Below are 20,869 nucleotides of genomic sequence, written 5' to 3' on the forward strand. Positions count from 1 at the left end.
CAGTTATAATATGTTGATATTGATGATGATGATGACAAAATTTCCAAAACACCTATTTCATTGGATTGGCATCAGAAGGGCAATAGTTGGTGCTGCACTGCATGTACGGTCAAGTGCGCGCCTAAAGCTGAACATCATGATCCCGCCTTTCTTTGATTGTTACATTCGATGTTACTAAATGCTTTTGGATTTGGATTGTTACATTAGAACGAATTTACACGTTTCTTACTTTTACTCTTTTCTATGACCACTTCGCACCTCCAAACAGAAAAAATATATAAACCATTTGGGTAAAGAGAGAAACAAAGGCAGCCTCCCTCAACACAATTTTTTTTTGGTCAAGGGTACTTTCATTCCAAACGAAAGAGTAGTACAAACATAGGACTAGGCTACCTACAGCCACAAATGAGAAGTAAAGCTACCAACAGCTTCTTTGCTGGAGAAAAACAAGCTACTGCTAAACTAAAGCAGCCACAGCAACAATAGAAGAAAAACAAGCTACAGCAAAACAAACACAGATTTTGTTAGAGGCCAAACCTATGACACCTCCCAAATAGGGAGCGTGTCCGCCTCTAACAGCCAGTGCTCACATTGTAGGGGGACACTTGTACAAGAAATTCTTGTCTTCTTTAGGCTTAAATTAGTGTGAGATTAATTAACAAAGAGTAAAAAGTTGAGAACACAAAAGGCAAAAGGTGCAGATAAATTAAACGAGGAAAAAAAATTATTTCAAAGCACTCATCAGCTGAATACAAGGCTGCCTGCCCATTCCAACAGCAGCCACTTAACTGTTGAGTATGTTGTGAGTGAAGTTGAACACCCATATATATGCAAATGAAATGAATTAAGTAATCAAACTGGTGTAAAAACATCCACCAAATGTCGCAAGAATCACAATATTTTCCTAAATTTGTTCCCAACCCCCACAATGATTCAGTAGATTTTCCCTTGATAAAAAGGACGATTCACTTCTCTATACCAAAGCCTTCTCTAATATCAGTTCTTTTTCTCCTTACAGTAGTATCACAAAATCACCGATTAATGAAATACTATTCTCTATCTGGTATCTTGCTGAGTTCCTTTGTTGAGCTAAATCCTCTTTACATTTGGGTCTTAAGTCTCTCCCCACGCCTCACCTCATTTGTGGTGACTTTTCCCTTTCTTTGATTTGTTCTTCTCCTGCATTTTCTTTTTCTTTGCCTCAACTGTAACCCATGTATATTCTGGGGGAATTGCAAATGGGTCTTGGATGGTTTCAATCCTACTACTAGAACCAGTAGCGGACGAACTAGGGCGGTTGTAAGGAGCTCTTATCCACTGAAACCAAGATGAACTTGAGGATTGCATTGCAGCTGGGCTCTCTATGCCTGCAACAGGGGGGCTTGATGGGGGTGTTGCGAATTCATCCGTCGGAGGTAATTCTTCAAGCTTTGTGAAAGTGACAATTACTCTGATAGTAGGAACCACGGGGATAGCAACCTAGATTTGAACACACACAGAGTACTCAGAAGATAGATTCAAGAGAGATTTCAAGATAAAAATAAACGGTTAGATGAAATCACTAAATATCAACATCAATAACCGCAAAGCAAAAGGAAGTCCCACCAAACAATCACCACGTCTTAAAAAGTTGTGCAACAAAATTTCTAGACTCTCATCCAAAAGTAAATACAAGTACAAAAAGTTTAATACGGAACTGGCTGACATGGCCTTCCCATCGGTTTACCATATGCTGAAAAAAAACTGCAATAAATATCTTTCTTCCATCACAACAAATCACAAATTTCCATCACATACAAGACTAAAATAAGACAAAGTGACGTGCAATGGCTTATCAATAGCAATAATAGACACTGAAGCTTGCTAGTCTACATAATACATACAAATATGTGAGTGTTCAAGTACGTAAGGTTAAGTAGTCTAATAAGACACATAGCATGCTAAAAGTAGTTGGATGAAAATCCAAATGTTAACAGAAAGGAAAAAGAAAAAACAATATGTGAATAGGTAAGAAGCCACAATACAGTGCCAATAATGCTTGCCTTAAAATTTCAAATAAGCAAACCTCAAAAGTAAGAGTAGAAAAGCCTTATGAAGAGGCAATAGTCATTCCTAATTTTCCCCGCATAAAATTCTCCAGATTTGAGATACTAAAATCCATTTTAATGATTTCAAATGTGTGGGCATGGCCAATGGCCTTTCAACTAGTTGCCACTTGCACCTAAGGGTGGAGGGTGAAACCCAAGGTTCAATCACTGAACCAGTTTAGAATACAGATATAACATAATAAAGATACGCAGATATTCTTATTATTGAAAAATAAAAAACAATAGGCCATGATGCACCAATAATTCATTATATATGCAACATTAGTCATAACTTATAACTATCTTTGTTATAATGTTGAGGATGGAATAGTAACTCATTATAACCTAGACACAGGGATCCTTGAATCAAACATCAGTCATAATGCGTGTCTCATAGACCCTCACAACGTTTTCAATTACAGTTATGGTACTATTCTAGATGAGGGATTATCGTGATTAACATTTTAAGTATAAATACATGTTGAGAGTATCCTAAAAGAAATGAAACAAAATTTTGGCAAATAATAAGTATAAGAAACATTTACTTATTTTTAGTTAATCAAATATAGTTACCTATTTTCTATCTTGCATTTTCTTTTCATTAGGTCATGGAGCTAGTTCCACCAAATTAAGACAAAGTCGTACAATTTCACCTCTTCAAGATTAGGAATTCAACTACAAAAGCGATCTTTTCTCAGGTGCAAATATTACTCTATAAGTCGTAAAGCTGAACGGACAAATAGCAAAAGAAGCCATTATACAAAAAATATAGGGTTCAAGAAGTCTGTAAATTATCTGTCAATAATTATATTGAGAGTAAAATATTCATGTCTAAACAAAACAACAACAACGTTTACTAAACAACGTTAGCATTGCACGATATTAGAACTATTAGAGATGACCTTGTAACTTTCTTTTGTGGCAGAAAAGTCTGGCAAAGACAACTTTTTGGGCACCTATAAGTTCATTTAGTCTGTTATTGGTGCGATTAATTATTTGAGAGCATACAAGTTGACTTATTCTGTTAGCGACAGACTCTTGTATATCCTTACATGTGCTGTCAGCTCAGCAACAATACACGCATAAACAGATTCAGGTTCAAGCTTATATGTCTGTGAATTGAACTGTGGGGGTGCATAAAACTAGTGTTTAGGAGGAAATTGAATAAAAAGAACCAACCAAAGAATACTTTACATGAAAGAGCCTCTATTTCAAGAAAAGTCAAAAGTCAAAGCCAAGGGATAATTTATCCTACAACTAAGTAAAAACTCTAAATGCTAAAATGGAAGGGAGTAGAAAATCAGAGCTCAATGGCAGAAACCAGAAAGACTTCACGTGGATCCACAGAGTATTTTAAATCCCAGTGCTCCATAATCAACTATGCTAAATGAGTAGAGTCCAGTTCAAGCTTTGCTCAGTGCCTGGAAAACTTGGAACAGGTTTGATCTAAAGTTCTAACTATTTATAAGGGCTTAGTCCCATCAGCCCCAGTTGTTCTGTGAACCCTATCACCTCAAATTGAAGACAGTAGAATAAAATATCAAAGGGCAGAAACCAGACGGAATTCGTGTGAAGCCACACATATTAGTAAATGTCAGTGCTCAATAGTCTACTATGCTAGCTGAGTAATCTAGAACATTTTTTGGTCATTAGCTGCAAGACTTGGAACAGGATTCCTGTACTGTTCAAACTGTTTGCAAGGGGCTTACCCCGTTATGCAACATATCACTCAATTATAAGTTTTACAGTCTAATCTCTAATTATTACTATGTGGGAGGCACAAGGAAAAGAAATCACCTACCCTTTACATGGGCTATTTGCTCAAATATGAAACTCTAGGGAAGACACTTGTGATATCATTTTATTAATATCAAGATAAAGTATGTACACCAAATTCAAAAGCACGAAAGCAGCAAATCATTCATGAAAGCAACAATTGAAGACTCAAGTAAACATGAGTACAAAAATTACCTAGGATTTTCGTGTGGCAAAGGTTGGATGGCATTCAGACGGTAAGATTCCAATTTCTTGGACAACATACAGATGACTAATTTTTTTTATATGACCTAGTATGAGTCCCCATATGCCAACATTTTCACAGTGCCTAAGACTCGAAACCGAAACCCCTAAAAAAAAACTAAACAGTCCTTTAATAGAGGGTACATCATCCTACTCTTATGACACAACAGAATCAGGCAGGCAGAGGAAAAAAAATGTGCTTTAAACAAGTTAGAATAAATAGGAAAAGCAACCAAAAAAAAAAACATACATGGAAATAGCATAACCCACAAACCAGAAAGGGTAACAAAGTGATAAACAGAGGGAGGCATACCTTGACAGGAAATGTTCCCATTGGAAGTTTGGTCGTAAGCAGTTCCCTCAAACGACGGATTGCCTTAACCTTGTTTGCCAAAATATCAAGCAATGGCAACAGTTCCTCTGTTTGTAGAGGAAAGTTTGGGGAAAGCCAGAGAATAGGCCTTAACCCTTTCTTATACTCGTTCTCCTTGCTTGCATCCTTGTGACGATTTCTGATATCAGAACTCGTAGAGGAAGATGCCTTCATATCCCTTCCTTTCCGGTGATCATCCCCCCTCATAACAACGTCCGCATTACTTCTTCCAGGTCTGCTTTGATTTCTTGAAGGAGAATCCCCTAGCAGATCGCTCACCTTCTCGTCTACACAGAGAGAACTTCTTGGGGGTATAAGCTTTTTCTGCTCTTCATTTTTAGTATCTCTTTTCCTCCATCCACCAAACCATCCTTTTTTTTCCTGCTTATTATTCTCTCCATTTCTACCATTACTTACATCTTCAATAGGAATCTCCCTATGCTCATAACAACTATGACGATGCTCAATCATCCCATCACTATTCTCGTTCGACAATTCGGACGAATCCAGTTTAAGTGCAATTTCAAGTTGCCTCTTCTCATCCTCTGTCAATATATCATTGAGTTCCTCACTTTCTGTTTCATTTTCGTTGCAAGTTGAAAAAAACTCATCATCTGTCATAGCCCCCGGGACCCTCCTAGATTTGATACTGACAACCACATTATGCATATCATATACCTTGGCCCTCCATGAACCAACCAATTCTGTTTTCTCCTGCCGCCTCCAAGTCAACTGAGGTAAGAGAACTGCCTGAGTCACATCAATCCCAGGCCTGAATATATTAGTCTGAGACATTGCAACCACCTCTTGCCGAACTTCTTCTTCAGTTGCTTGAGAACCAGCACCATCCAAAGCATTCATCACCTCCTTATCCTTGTGTGAGATCATGCAAAGTGACCCGGGAGGCACCTTACCATCTTCAGACCCATCACCAAGGAAAAGAACACTCTGATCAGAACGCTGAATTCTGAAACCATCAAAACCAGCCAATGTCATATCTGCCCTCAAATTTGCACCCCTTTTCCAGATCTTGTAAGTATCTGATGGGGCAATTCTTGAAATGAAAGGAATAACAGAACTCTCAAAGTGGAATGTAATTTCCATGTAGAAGTCCCTCATCCTCCGCATAGTTCCAATTAAACGAGGCAATCTTCTGCACCATTTTGCCCAAGCCAGTGGCTGGTAGTGCCTAACTATAATCATGGAAATTGCTTCTTCTCTATTGCAAATTGCTTCTTGGAGTGCACTCCATCCATGTTCATTCTGCAAGCTCCAATCCGCTCCAGCAACCATAAGCATTTCAGTAGCTGTCTGGTCACCAAGTTTTACAGCCAAGTGAAGAGGTGTCTCACGATTCGGGACATCTCGCCTATCAATCACGGCAGCAATGGCATCAGCCTTCTCCTCCTCAGCTAATGAGGCTGATTCAGTTCGAATCTCAGCAGGGTTACAAAGCCGGGGGAGACCAGCAAGAATCCTCCTGAGACTGGCATAATCCCTCATGACTATGGCCTTGTGCACAGGGCTATGAGCATACTTCAAAACATCAATTCCAGCCATGCCTCAGGAGAATATAACACCAACCCAAACTAATATACACAACCAAAAACCCAATCAATGATCCAATACTGGAACACAACAAGATAAGGTGGATGATCACTATCCCTTCAAACACAGCCCGAAATTAGAACTCAAAAAGGCCATAGAGTATAATCAGAACCCAGAAACGATTTGACTATTCTGAGTAGTAAATTCAACAAATGAAACAGACCCAGTTCATAATTGGCCAAGAAATTGACAAATTCGTAACAATCTTTCGAAGAAACGAATCAGACCCAAATCAAATTACACAGAGATGGCACAGGAAAACAGAAAGAGGCCGTTTACACTTATACCGGAGACCCAAGAAAAGAATATGGGGTGGGCCCAAGACGAAGATCAAAGAGTCCAAGAAATCTCACCTTCTTCTGCTTCTTTTTGGTTCTTCTGTGACCCCCAAAAGAGACCAAGATTGCACCAAAAGAGACTCAGGCACTAAACCCCACCACAAAACTCTCTCTCTCTCTCTCTCTCTCTCTCTCTGCAAGTTAAAAGAAAAAAGAAGAAGCTAAGCTATCCTTGTGATCCAATCCAGATCAGACAAACCCAAGAACATGCATGTGGGAGAGTGAAACAAAATGCTATTATATTTCTACAAGTTATTAAGAAGAATAAAAGAGAGAGAGAGAGAGAGAGAGAGAGAGCAAGAATCTGGGGAGAACAAGAAAAGTAAAAGGGAAAAAAAATCAGAAAAGGAATACAAGAAAGCAACAAAACCCCACCACCCAAGCAAAGCAAAGAACTGTTTGTATGGAAAAGGAATAACGAAGGAGGAATCAAAGTGATGTACAGAAAGAAAACCCCATTTTGGAGAAAGGGAGTGGAAAGAGTTTACCTCACAAAAGTAAACAGGAAATGGGAAAAGTAGGAATTGGGAGGGAGGTCTGAGACCAAGATGTTTTGTTATAGGAGGAACAAAAACAAGAGGAGAGCTGGAGGAGAGACATCATTTTCATTTTAATTGTTTTTTCAATTTGACCTCTTACTATGTAAACATAGATAAGAAAGAAGGATTGCCAAGTCCCGGAAATTATAGAGGTCGGAACAAGAGAGAGGCTGATGAGATGAGGGTCCAAAACAGGAAGGCAGCATGTGACCACGAACAAGGAGGGAACCTGCTTCCCCATTCGTCCTATTATTTTCGTCCACTTTTAGTAATAAAATAAAATTTCATTAAATGTTCATTTATCATTATTTAATAATGTTATAAAGTTCCAAATCTGAGGTTTATTTTTCTGTTACAGAAGAATTCAATAGGGTTTTTCAACGGTAAAATACAAAATCCAATTCAAACCCATCCAAATGAATTTTGGATTGCATTCATTGGATGCCTATTGCAGAAATCCCATTTAATTGGATTGAATGTTGATTTTGGATATTGAAAACCAATTAAAACCAAATCAATTCGCTAACGAGGTCTAGTCCAATGGAAAAGGCTCAGGTTCGAATCTCTATGGCACATAAATTTGAATTTTTAAAAAGAAATCAACTCAATTGTTTTTAGCCACTTGGCATGTTTTTATTGGTTCTAAAGCTAAGTTACAATAGATTACACATGCCATTCCCACAACCATCCAACTTCCCCCTCACTTGTTTCTCCAGCAGCTTTGTAGTCAATTTGGATATTTCTGCCTCAAATTGTGGTTTCCGTTGCAAGAATTATATATGTAAATTTATAGAGAGTTCATTTATTATAAATGGATCGGATTGGATTGGATGATAATATGGCAAATCCAATTGTAATTGGATTGGATGTTGATTCTTCAATTGGGTGTCAATTCTTGTTGTAGCAGCTACAGGGTCTTCTCTATCTTATGTGCCTAGAACAACCAGTTCAGTGGCACACATGGGATATCAAACGGACAATTTCAAGACGTGGTCTAGAAACAAGAGGAGTTTTCAACTTTTTTTTTTTTTAAACAAGGCTGGATTTCAATTTTAAGAAGTTAAGGGTCAAATACAATTTCAAAAATAACAGTTGTGGGGAATGAATTCATACGTACTCTGAAAGACCTTTGCACTATGAAACTAAAGGTGTGTTTACTAATCAAGCATTAGAATTCTCATCAGGAATTGAATTCCACTTTAGAGGATTCTTGCGTTTACTTCACATCAATGAATTAAAAAGTAAGTGGAGCCCACACAAAATTAGGAATTGAATTCCTGATTTTGGAGGAATTTAATTCTTGGGTGAGAGGTGGTACTCTAATTCCTGGAGTAGCCTGAACAACTGCTTTAACTAGGACCTCTTTTCCAGCTTGAGAGAGAAGGAGTTGCTTCCAGACCTGCAATTTGCCAAGAATACAATCTTTTACATATTTCAAAGCTCCCTTTTTAGATTTTCCCCAAACGGTCGGCAACCCTAAGTACACCCCAAGATTCTCCACAAGTGCCATTCCCAACAACTCACAAATACTATTCTTGACATCAATGGGAGAATTAGTGCTAAAGAACAACAAGACTTATCAGTGTTAAGCAGCTGGCCAGAGGCTAAGCAGTAACACCTTAGGACAGCCAACATATTAGATCAATTTTCCCTACTAGCTCTCATAAACATAAGAGAGTCGTCAGCGAAAAAGATATGAGAAATCAGGGTCCATTCCTGCTAAGCTTGATACCTTGGATATAGCCAGTTGTACACACTTCTTTGATCATTGTAGATAGGGCCTCACTAACAATAATGAAGAGGTAAGGGGATAAGGGGTCACCTTGCCTTAGGCCTCTTGTGGGGTGAAAACGCTTGCCTGGGCTGCCATTAATAATCACAGAAAACTCCACAGATCGAACACATTGAGGGGTCACGGACACCCATCATTTGTCAAATCTCATCTTAATTATAGTAGCCTCAAGGAAATCCCACTCGACCCTGTCATAAGCTTTGCTCATATCATTTTAATGGCCATTTCAAAGCACTTCTTCTTTTTTAGCATTTTTAGGTGATAGAAAACGTCATGAGCAATAATCACATTGTCTTGAATTTGTCGATTGGGCACATAGGCACTCTGATGGTGGGTTATAACTTGCTCTAAGGATGGGCTTGAACTGATTGACAACTTCAATAGGAATTCAGAATCTAACTCTTCTCAATCTATATAGTTTAGTAAACAACTTCTATAGGAATCTGGAATCTAATTCTCCTCAATCCAACTCCTTCTCAATTCAATTCCTCCTAATCCAATTAAGAATTAGTAAACATGCCATAAGATAAAAACAATCTTCAGTCTTTGAGCACACGCGGTGTGAGTCAAAGAGCTTCTAATGCCTAAGTTAGCTTAACTATATGGAGAGAAAAGTATGATTTCTTGGGTCAAAGAACAGTTACTTTCTTCAAGAGGCGGAGATGGTTTATACTCAGCTCTTTGGAGACTAGTTTATTGTTGTGAAAGGTTCCTTGTTGAACGTTAATTGGGGGTGTGACGACTTGTTGATGTGCACGAATGTAAGATATTTACCCAAAATGATTGAGTGTGACCCACTTAATTATTGTTGTTACAATTATTAGGGAAATTTATAAGATTTGGGCGCCTGCCTTGAGAGGACACCATCTTGATTTCACCCTAATTTGCAAGTTCTAGGTTCCATGCAAATTGCATGGTGTTGAAGATTTTCAAAATATTATGCGGTCAACTGATCGGAAAAGACAAAAACCTTCAAATGAGCAATCTGGAAAGAAAGAAAAAAAAAATCGACTAGTCAGTTTTGAAGGAAAGGTTCCTGGAAGCAAGTGACCGGTCGATTTTGACATTATGAGCAGAATTTTCATAACTTTTGAAGCTCTGGACATATATCTTGGTACAAATACATTTGAATATGTAAACATAAGAACACTTTAGAAATACGTTTTAAACATAGAATCACGTCCAAACATGAAGAGGAGTGATTCATATGATATGAGTGGTACAAGTGGAGTAAATGAAGCATATGATATATAATTATGGAATAGGTAGGTAAGCAAGTATATTATGATTTGAAATGGAACATTTAAGACCCCCCTTTGTCTTCAGAAATGTAATAAACAACGTGAAAGTAAACACAGGCCATAGCCATTGCAGCAACAAGGTTCACCCCATGACACATGCCCCACGCAAGCTTCAAAATAAACAAAACCCAATCCACACCAAAACTACATCTAGGAACAAGAGCAGACAAATCAACGCAGAGTCTGACAGATGCAGCTTCCTCTTCCTTCAAGCATTCAAGCCCACGCTGTGAAGCACCACGGTCTCAACTGTGAGCCCAGGCCCGAACCCAAACAGCACACCCCAATCCAGTCCATCTCCTGTGGTTTTCAGTCCTTTCTCAGCAGCCCTCTTCCTTACCTCATCCAAAATAAACAGCACACAGGCACTGGACATGTTTCCGAACTCAGATAGTATGTGTCTTGTGGCCTCTAATTTGTCAGGCTTCAGGCCCAATTTGGACTCTACTTGGTCCAGAATTGCTGGGCCACCTGGATGTGCAATCCAGAAAAGTGAGTTCCAATCAGAGATGCCCAAAGGTTGGAAGGCCTCGTTCAGACTCTTCTCGATGTTCTTCGAAATAAGCCCGGGAACATCCTTGAGCAGATGAAATGTAAGCCCAACTTCACGGAGATGCCCATCGATGGCTCCATCGCTGTCGGGAAGGATGGTTTGGGCTGCTGACACCACTTCAAACAGGGGCTTCTCGATATCGGGAATTGGATCCGCACCCACAATAATAGCTGCTGCACCATCACCAAATAAGGCCTGGCCCACTAAACTGTCAAGGTGGGTGTCACTGGGCCCACGGAAGGTGACCGCGGTGATCTCCGAGCACACAACAAGAACACGAGCACCCTTGTTGTTCTCGGCCAAGTCCTTGGCCAACCGGAGCACCGTGCCGCCAGCGAAACACCCTTGTTGGTACATCATGAGGCGCTTGACGGACGGGCGGAGGCCCAAGAGCTTGGTGAGCTGATAGTCGGCCCCAGGCATGTCCACACCACTGGTGGTGCAAAAGACCAAATGGGTAATTTTGGACTTGGATTGGCCCCATTCCTTAATGGCCTTGGTGGCAGCTTCTTTGCCGAGTTTTGGAATTTCAACAACCACCATGTCCTGCCTGGCATCAAGGGAAGGTGCCATGTACTCACACATAGTTGGGTTCTCTTTTAGAATTTCTTCAGTCAAGTACATGTAACGCTTCTTGATCATAGATTTGTCACCTGAAAGAAGCATAAACAGAAAAGTTACCACACAATCACAAGTGCTGAAAAATGAAATCCAGTGGCGAGGCGATACGCAAATTTGTAGCCTCTTTTTTTTACTGTTTTTGGCACAGCGATGGAGTTTTTGAAATTGAAATTGACTTGTGCGCATCCAACTCAACCTCCCCTTAGTCCCCTACCCCAAACCCAACCCTCAATGAGGAGAGAGACAGAGAGACATTTCTCCATTTGGTGGACCTTGTAAATATTTAATGTTCTCCCCCAACCTAACCTAAGTGACCTAACCCACCTCAAATTCCATGTTCTATTTACGTTGCACCCAAAACAAAAAACAAAAAAACCAATTTATTGAATTCAAACCCCACAAATATGAAACCACATCATGTTCATGCATAAATGACAAATTAAGGGAAAAATTATCAAACACCTTTGAAATCATGAAAAACAAAGTGTATATAAAATGGCGTCCAATTTGCTGAAATCTACCCAAAATTCTGTGTTTTATTTTTATTTTTGGGGGCAACACACAGAACAAACATGATCCAAATTTTTAAAAAAATTCTGATGAAAGAAAAACAAGAAAAAGAATAACGAATGTAGATCAGAAGAGAAAGAAAAAAGAGTGAAAACAATTACTACTTACACATGCGCTGGAATTTTTCTTTAAGCTCAGCTTTGTGCTCACTGTTGGTGATACGAAAGTAGTAGTCAGGATAGGTGGCCTGATCAACACAATTGGGAGGAGTTGCTGTCCCAATGGCCAACACAGTAGCAGGACCCTCAGCCCTTTGAGCCTTGCGAACTTCCTCCACGGTCACCATTTTCAACTGATCAACTCAAACAAAAGATATATCACAGAAAGAGAGAGAGAGAGGTTGTATAGTTGTTGCAGACGCAGTGGAGAGAGAGGGAGAGGGTGTGACAAAATGCTGAGACAAATGGTTGTATTTATATAATGAGGAGGAAAAGAAGGAAAAGAGGCCTGAAGAGAGAAGAGGGGTAGCTGAGAATCACGTGCTTGACCAATGCCTCGGTGGAAGCACCCTCCTCAACCAACTTTAAGCTTTTTAGGTTTTAGAGTTTAGAGAGCCGGCTGGCACGTGTGTGTCTTCTGAGTTTGGCGTGGCTGCTTTGCCCATCAAACATTCGCATCACCAACCTGTGAAATCTATTTCTATCCTACGTATGATCACTTTGCAGCTGACACAAAATTTAAGTAGCTAGGCATGAAAAATGTCTGGTTCGGGCCATGCGACTAGGCGGATCATGGAAGCCATCAAAGCCATACGTGAGAATATTGAATTGGTCTTAGCCCGCATTACATGAAAAATACGTATATCTATAACATTGAAACTATTTGAGACAAAACGTCATCCATGATGAATGAAGTAGGGGCTTTAAATTCTGGCGTTTTCAATAGTTACGTTGAGGATAATAACTGATTCAAAATTAGTAATAAAGTCACGCTGATAAAAGAATATAGGACAATAATGAACAACTTTCTCAAATTTATTGGAAACAATCTATATGTGAATATATGATAACAGAAATTATAAATCAGATACTGAACTTTATAATAACAAAAGTAATTAACAATTCAATTCATAGAATCAAAGTAAATGAAGGAGTTTAAATAACTCACTTCAAGTATGATCGAGGTTTGCATATGCAATGTCCAATATTCACACACAGAAATTCACTCCTTACATATGGATCTTGTATTTCTTTAGGCGTTTGCCTCCAGGATACAACTATCAATATTCAAAGTCCAGACACTTAAACTTCGAATTCTAACAAACTATATATGCTTTCTCACTCAATGTGTTGAGTGATTGTGAGTGATCAAAATTCCATCCTTATTGCAGATTTTGGCTAAATGCATCATTTTAAAAGAAGTTCGAACAAATTTGTTATTTAATGGGATATCAATATGCCACAAATGTGATATTTTTGTAACTCAAAATACACTTGAAAAACCATGTGCACAACAGTTCTTCCCTCCATTATCGGAAAGGAAATGGAGTGGCTGACAAATTTGCTCACTTTGCTTTGTCATCTCATGGAGGTTCTGAGTACCAATTCAGGGGGTACTTTTTTTAATTTATTTTTTGAGGTAGAGGGGTGAAATTTTTGTTGAAAGAAAGAGAGAACTATGTACAAAATGACTATAACTGAAGACAGAGAACTAGGTAAGTATATCTATACATAAGGGACAGGTCATTGGACTAACGAGGTTCCACTATAGTAACAATTAGAGGGAACCCCCATCCTCCCCTCATCACCCCCTAAAAAAATCCCTCCCACTACTAATGTCATCCAAAAGATTGTAAAAAATGCTGACGCGGCAAGATCATTATGGCAAAAGCACAAACGATGGCCAATTGCTGAGCATAGTCAGCATCCTACGTGGCAAAATGGACCCGATATGCATTTAAAATCGAAATCTAAGCTTCTAAGTTCGTAGATTTGGCCAGAAGAAGAAGCTTCTCAATCGAAAAAATTTAGGGATTAGGGTTTAGAGTGTATAATCACAGAGAGAGAGAGATTCGAAAATATGAGAATGAGCGAATATTGTAGAAAAATCAGAAGAATTGAAATCTTGCAAGAAGCACGAATATTAAAGAGATTGAAGAGAACAATGACGGTGCCTAAAAAGAAAGGAGGTTCTCAACCTGAGTATGGTAAATGGCCTTTCTCTTCTGAAATAGAATCGATGAAAGCGAGAGATTTATAGAGTGTGGTCTAGGTTTAAGCTTCTTTATTGTCTGCTTGCTTTGTTGGGTTGGATCCAAAGACGTTGAGTTTGAAAAGTCTAGAATTAAAAATTGTTGTGGTCCATTACGTCTTGCTGTTATGTTTTCATGTTTACTAGTTGTTTAAAGGTTCTATTAGTGCTCGATGTCTGTTTACTGGTAGTTTGGTGATTGTGTTGCCCTTTTAAAACTGTATAAATGACTAAGCAGTGGTCAAAATGCATTTTTTACGTTCTGTTGTGCAGATGACAAAGGATAGTCAAATTTGAAGTGCACCATGGAGGTAGAATGGTAAAGTCCCCAAACCTTAATGAGTGGTGGTTTTATGTGGGAGGGTCTGTTGATTATTTGGATTGGTGTCTTCTGAACTACATAAATTTGTTAGAGATATATGAGTATGCAAAAGAGCTTGGCTACCATGACTAAGTGGTTTTGACATGGATACAAAATGGTAAGGAAGTGTGTATATATAGTGATGCTCAACTACTTTAATTGTGTTATTTGGTGCCTCCTAGCTTTGAAAGAGTGATTGTAATTTACTTGGAACACCCAACTATTATTAATGTGGATGAAACTACAGTGGCTTGAAAGGAGATGGAACATATTGTAAGAAACCTAACTGCTGAATCTAAACATGAAGATGAGAGTGATGAACAATCTGGTTATGATGGTACGTGTGAGCAGGATGAGGATGATAAGGATGATGAAGAGGCTATAAACATAGCAATCCACAATTTCTTCTCTCTTGCTCTCATGCGCCCAATCTGATCTTCAACTTCTCTCATAGTCCTCGGCAGCCAAGCTATCAAAGCTCTCTCACGGGGAGGCATTTCAATATCAACCCATACCTAAAAAAAAACCACAACTATTTTTTCCCCTCCACATTCAAACAAAAGTTCCATCACATTCTCGCAATTTATTGTCCAAATTTCGATGAAATAGCAAGTCCAAAACCTACCTCTGACTTTGGACACACAAAGAAAGTCCAAAGTGGGTTGGACTCTGTCCAAAAAGTCTGCATCCGAGCAAGCCTCTCACAGTAGCAATAAAGTGTAACAATGACCAACTCTTCTCCTTGTGGAGGTTCGTGCCTCATCTTCACACCCTTTAATGCAAGAAAAAATTTAAAAAAATTTCTCTCAGTATAGAACCTTCAATCCTCGAAATGGTGGTAAGTAACATTTTTTTTTCTAGGTTCAAAAACCTTTTTATCGAAGAAGAAGAGAGCAGATTGTTCATTGGGGTCCACTTGACCCCTTGAGCTGCTTAGATTTCGATTTTAAAATCATGTGGGGTTCACTTTGCCATGTAGGATGCTGACCATGCTCAGTAATTGGCCACCATATGTGCTTTTACTATAATGACCCTGTCACATCAGCATTTTTTACAGTCTTTTGGATGACGTTAATGGTGGGATGTAAAGTAGAACACAAAACCACGATAAATGGGGTTAAGTGAGCCACTTTAATTTTGTAAGGTAAAATAAGATTTGACCGAAGTTTCAAGAGTAATAGAATAAAGAAACCTAAAAAATGGCATGTTTATACTAAGAGCATCCATAGTGGGAAGATGTATATGAAGGTGTATGTTAAATATACACCCCGAGTCACCGGAATCGTCTCCAATGAGGAGATGTACATAGATGTAAATATACATCACCACCATAGGGATGTAAAATAAAATATATATTTACATCTATTTTTACATCCCTTACAGGCGGGACCCACCCGAGAAAAGAGAAGAAAAATGAAGAAAAGTCAACATAAAAGGCTGGGACCCACAACTACAACCCCGAATTTACACCTCTTCATTGAAGCAAAAAACATATTCACACCCTCGGAGGTGTAAAGGGAATGTAAAGTGGCTTTACACTTCGAATTTACATCCCCCCACTGTGGATGCTCTAAGGGAGGTAAACTTTTGTTAGTTTTGAAAGTCAACCGTTGTTTTTATTTTTTCTTGTTGACTGTTGTGTATCCGATGGGTACAATATGTTTTTGAAAAAGGGTGTGAGCAATAATTTGGGCGGGGAGGGAGGCGAGTGACACAAAAGTTGGATGACTGCATGACCCCAAATAATTAAATTACGAAAGAAAGATTAAGAAGTGTGGTAGCTTGGGATTCCCTCGCAGACCGGCGTTCGTTGAGGACAAACATAAAGCTTATGTTTATTTATGTTCATTATTCCACTTGTGACTTTTATATGAAATTAATGAATGAATCAATCCAGTCCAGCTAATTACTTGGATTGGATTTGTCCTAGAACAACAACCGTAGATATGTTTTCAATGTTTTGATTAGTGAGTAAAACATGCTTAACATGTGCAATGCATGCAAACACGTGATGAGCCACATCTATGGCCCCTCCAAATTAGACATGACGTGGACTTCTTCTTAATTGCCTCCACACACAGGCCAAACATTCGTTCTCCGCATTCAGTTCCAGCCTCTAGCTTCTATCAGAATCTGTACTATTACTATACAGTACTGAGCTCTTTAATTTCTCTGCCTTAAGGTGCCACACATAAGGATTTGGTATTGGTACCAATTTGATTAGCCACTATGAAAAAGAAAATGGAGTCAAGTCGTTGTGGACAATTACATCCGCACAAAGGCTACAAGTTTTGCTGAGGTGGGTTAAAACTGTTCGTCTATTTACACCCGAGTTTGATTTCCTCTTTGTAAATTAGACTACACTATGACATTAAAGTAATGAATAAAATGCCGAATTGCCCCCCAAACTATCACCTAATTTTCGATTTTCCATGAACTTTTTCGCCAAATTTCCTAACATTTCATCCACCTCTCCGTCAATATTGAGGGCAAAACTGTCTACAATTAGGTGAGATGCGAAGATTAATAGTATTTGTTTGTCTGCTCGGTTTTTTAATAACATAAACTGTGGTCTCAAGCATTGAAGAGTAGCTAAGCAATTATAAAAATATATAAAGGGAAAATCATGGAATAAATATATTAATTATTCATCAATACAGGGTCCCCTTTGTCTTCATGAACGTAGTAAACACAGCCATTGTACCAAAGTTCACCCCATGACGCCCACTTAGATTTTAAAGAGGAGAAAAATTAAAAAGAAGAAAATAAATCCGAAAAACCAAAGAAAAAGTGGAGCCAATACATATAGAAGAAAGCATGCGAAATGAATCAACAGTGATGATGTTCACGGCTTCAAGCATTCAAACCCACACTGTGAAGCACGACGGTTTCCACAGTGAGCCCAGGGCCAAACCCGAATAGCACACCCCAATCCAGCCCATCTCCGGTGGTTTTTAGTCCTTTCTCGGCAGCCCTCTTCCTAACCTCATCCAAAATAAACAGCACACAAGCACTCGACATGTTTCCGTACTCTGATAGTATGTGTCTTGTCGCCTCTAATTTCTCAGGCTTCAAGGCTAATTTGGACTCTACCTGGTCCAGAATTGCTGGGCCACCTGGGTGTGCAATCCAGAATAGTGAGTTCCAATCCGAGATGCCCAAAGGTTGGAAGGCCTCGTTCAGACTCTTCTCGATGTTCTTCGAAATAAGCCCGGGAACATCCTTGAGCAGATGAAATGTAAGCCCAACTTCACGGAGATGTCCGTCGATGGCTCCATCACTGTCGGGAAGGATGGTTTGGGCTGCTGACACCACTTCAAACAGGGGCTTCTCGATCTCGGGAATTGGATCCGCACCCACAATAATAGCTGCTGCACCATCACCAAATAAGGCCTGGCCGACTAAACTGTCAAGGTGGGTATCATTGGGCCCACGGAAGGTGACCGCTGTGATCTCCGAGCACACAACGAGAACACGGGCACCCCTGTTGTTCTCGGCCAAGTCCTTGGCCAACCGGAGCACCGTCCCGCCAGCGAAACACCCTTGTTGGTACATCATGAGGCGCTTGACGGACGGGCGGAGGCCCAGGAGCTTAGTGAGCTGATAGTCGGCCCCAGGCATGTCCACACCACTGGTGGTGCAAAAGACCAAATGGGTAATTTTGGACTTGGGTTGGCCCCATTCCTTAATGGCCTTGGTGGCAGCTTCTTTGCCAAGTTTAGGAATTTCAACAACCACCATGTCCTGCCTGGCATCGAGGGAAGGTGCCATGTACTCGCACATACTTGGGTTCTCTTTTAGAATGTCTTCAGTCAAGTACATGTAACGCTTCTTGATCATTGATTTGTCACCTGAAAAAAAGCATAAACAGAAAAGTTACGCTCGTCTTGAGGACTGCGCATGACTACGATTTATAACTAATTTGTTTGCAGCTTTAAAATGGCCCACTGCTGCTGCAAAGGCTGTTTCAATTGGTGGTGTCCTTTTCCCAATTACTATGTTCATCATGCCAGAAAGTACTTGAACCTTGCATTAAAATGGTACACCTAACTGCTGCAGACGCTGAGTACGATATGAAATTAAAGCAACTCACTATCACATGAAAGGAAAATAATAATTGTGACATTTGTTTTGTTTGTATTCAAATTCTCGTAATGTTTTTTCTGAATTCCCATTTTGTCATTTTCACATCACAGATATCATGCACGAGGGCTGAGCCATGCATATATCCAAAATAAAAAAAGTGAAAATTTATCAAACGCCTTGCAGATATAAATGATATCCTTTTTCCTGGAATTAAACAAGGAATTGCCTACGGATCATGTTCAAAGAAAGATAAGAAGGAAAAAAAAAAAGGAGAAGATTTTGGTACTTACACATGCGCTGGAATTTTTCCTTGAGCTCAACTTTGTGCTCACTGTTGGTAATACGAAAGTAGTAGTCAGGGTAGGTAGCCTGCTCAATACAATTGGGAGGAGTTGCTGTCCCAATGGCCAAGACTGTGGCCGGACCCTCTGCCCGCTGAGCCTTACGAACTTCCTCGACAGTCACCATTTTCTCCGGTCGTCAAGAAAGATCAAGGAGGCTAGGAGCTGGTTGTGGTTGTGGTGGTGTTGTGCGTTTACAGTTGCAATGGTAAGTCTGAGAAAATGTTAAGAGAAGCGGTTGTATTTATAAAATAAGTGAAACAGAGGTAGCTAGCTACGTATCACGTGCCTGACCAATTCCTTTATTAGAAAGGTAAATGCTCAACAACCTAAGGCTAAAAGGGCCTTGCTGGCACGTGCATTTTTGTGTGGTATGTGCTGCCTAGAAACATCTGCATGATTTGGAATGTGCTTGTTCTCACGTTGTACCTAACAAACCAAAATATCATCAACAACTTTCATTTAATTTATTATCAATTCAATAAGTCGGTGAATGCAGGATTTAATCATGTAGTCCCAAATTATATTATTTTCTTGTTTTTTTTTTATCCAACGGGTTGGAATATTGGTTTTGATAAATATAAATTTGAAAATGGAAAATAATAACAACAATTTGTAGTGGTATCGTGGTTGGCATAGTGACACACAATGGGTGCTTAGTTGGATATGAACCCGAATATAGAAAAGAAAAAGATGTATGTTTACTAAAAAATACTCTAAAATTCATTTGACGACATAAATTAGCTATATATAGCTCACCATGATGTTAAATTCAATGATTTTTTTTTTCTTTCCAAAGATGGATTATGATGATAATCTGACTATGGTCGAAATTTCATATATAAAACTTGAATTTGAATCCATTTGATCAAGGTGAAGAAAGCGAGGCAGTCTTGGACCACGAGATGGACGCCGGGGACGAAGGCCCTGAGGCCGTGGGATTGGCTGTGGCCTTCGAGGTCGAGAGTGAAGCAGGCGAAACCCTATTGGGCAAGGAAAATTGGGGTGGCTTGGAAGGTCCAGCAGATTTCGTTGTCGTAGCTGTGGACCATGAAGATGAGGCCACGCTGAGGGCATGTTTTGTTTGTTTTTGTTTTCACATTTTTCATATATATTTTTTAATATTTTACTTTGTAAAATGACAAGCTTACCTTTATAATTGACGGAAAAATGGATGGAAGTGTAGAAACTTGACGGTAGGTGTTAAATTGGCGATAAAATTTATTACAATGACTAAATTGACTGAAAAAATAATTTATGATAGACATTTCGACAAGCGTTATATTTCAGGGAGGTTTTGGGCACTTTACCCCTGTGTATAATTACTCGTTGGATACATTTGGTAAGTAAATAAATTTACAATCAATTACAATCAATGATATAATCAAGACCACAACCATCCCCAGTCCTCGCAATGAAGGGTAATTGTAGTCTAGTTTTCCATGGTAATGATAAGGATTCATCTTCATTATCCCCTCTTAAACTTCCATCATCATCGAGAAGTTATTTTGCTGCATTTTCAAGCACAAGAGAGCTGGTATATCGAACTCTGCGCAGCACCCTAATTATAATTGGATACGTTAGTTTATCACCCCCGCAACAAAGTAAATGGGAGAGAACAACACCAAGTTTGGAGATAAAGAACGAGGCAAGGACTACCCTTTAGAAAGGACAATGCTTGGCTTCTGATTTCCGCATTAACACAAGATGTGGCCTCTTACAAAATAACACTTGTTTTTTTACTTTCACTGTCTCTCTCTCTTTCTCCCTCTTCTCACCTACTCGCCTCTCCTCTCCTCCCATGCTCTATCTTCTATTATCTCTCCATCACTTTCCGTGCAACTCAGATCTGGAGGCGAGATAGTGATACTGGGGAAATTTTTTATCCCCCAAGTTGTACCTTGTTCTTTCACCATTCCCAAAATTTCTAGAACTCCCCAATAAATAACTCAATAAAATTAAAAATTAAAAAAGAGAGAAATTAATACGTAGTGTTTGAGTGATGAGAGTGGGCGAGAAGAGAGAGAGAGGGAGAGTCAGTGAAGAAAAAAAAAAATACGTGTCGTGTTTTAAGAAGACTACATCTTGTG

At 39.3% G+C, this 20,869-nt stretch overlaps 3 protein-coding genes across 3 annotated transcripts; all 3 read right to left on the reverse strand.

The window, feature by feature from the left end:
- Positions 1-687: 687 nt before the first annotated feature.
- Positions 688-6,845, reverse strand: LOC103324312 (Ankyrin repeat family protein). Its single transcript, XM_008226354.3, has 3 exons — positions 6,441-6,845; positions 4,420-6,068; positions 688-1,479 (listed from the first exon to the last, which is right to left on the reverse strand). The coding sequence occupies exons 2-3, from the start codon at positions 6,037-6,039 to the stop codon at positions 1,138-1,140; spliced, it is 1,962 nt and encodes a 653-aa protein (XP_008224576.1). The 5' UTR covers positions 6,040-6,068; positions 6,441-6,845; the 3' UTR covers positions 688-1,137.
- A 3,142-nt stretch (positions 6,846-9,987) lies between these two features.
- On the reverse strand, positions 9,988-12,197 carry LOC103324313 (polyketide synthase 5). Its single transcript, XM_008226356.3, has 2 exons — positions 11,910-12,197; positions 9,988-11,263 (listed from the first exon to the last, which is right to left on the reverse strand). Exons 1-2 carry the CDS (start codon positions 12,085-12,087, stop codon positions 10,266-10,268), a joined length of 1,176 nt encoding a protein of 391 aa, XP_008224578.2. The 5' UTR covers positions 12,088-12,197; the 3' UTR covers positions 9,988-10,265.
- A 4,766-nt stretch (positions 12,198-16,963) lies between these two features.
- On the reverse strand, positions 16,964-19,005 carry LOC103324314 (polyketide synthase 5). Its single transcript, XM_008226357.3, has 2 exons — positions 18,729-19,005; positions 16,964-18,203 (listed from the first exon to the last, which is right to left on the reverse strand). The coding sequence occupies exons 1-2, from the start codon at positions 18,904-18,906 to the stop codon at positions 17,206-17,208; spliced, it is 1,176 nt and encodes a 391-aa protein (XP_008224579.2). The 5' UTR covers positions 18,907-19,005; the 3' UTR covers positions 16,964-17,205.
- Between the last annotated feature and the right edge of the window lie 1,864 nt (positions 19,006-20,869).

This window comes from Prunus mume, linkage group LG2 (genome assembly GCF_029339155.1).
Source record: "Prunus mume cultivar Tortuosa linkage group LG2, ASM2933915v1, whole genome shotgun sequence".
Lineage (NCBI taxonomy): Eukaryota > Viridiplantae > Streptophyta > Magnoliopsida > Rosales > Rosaceae > Prunus > Prunus mume.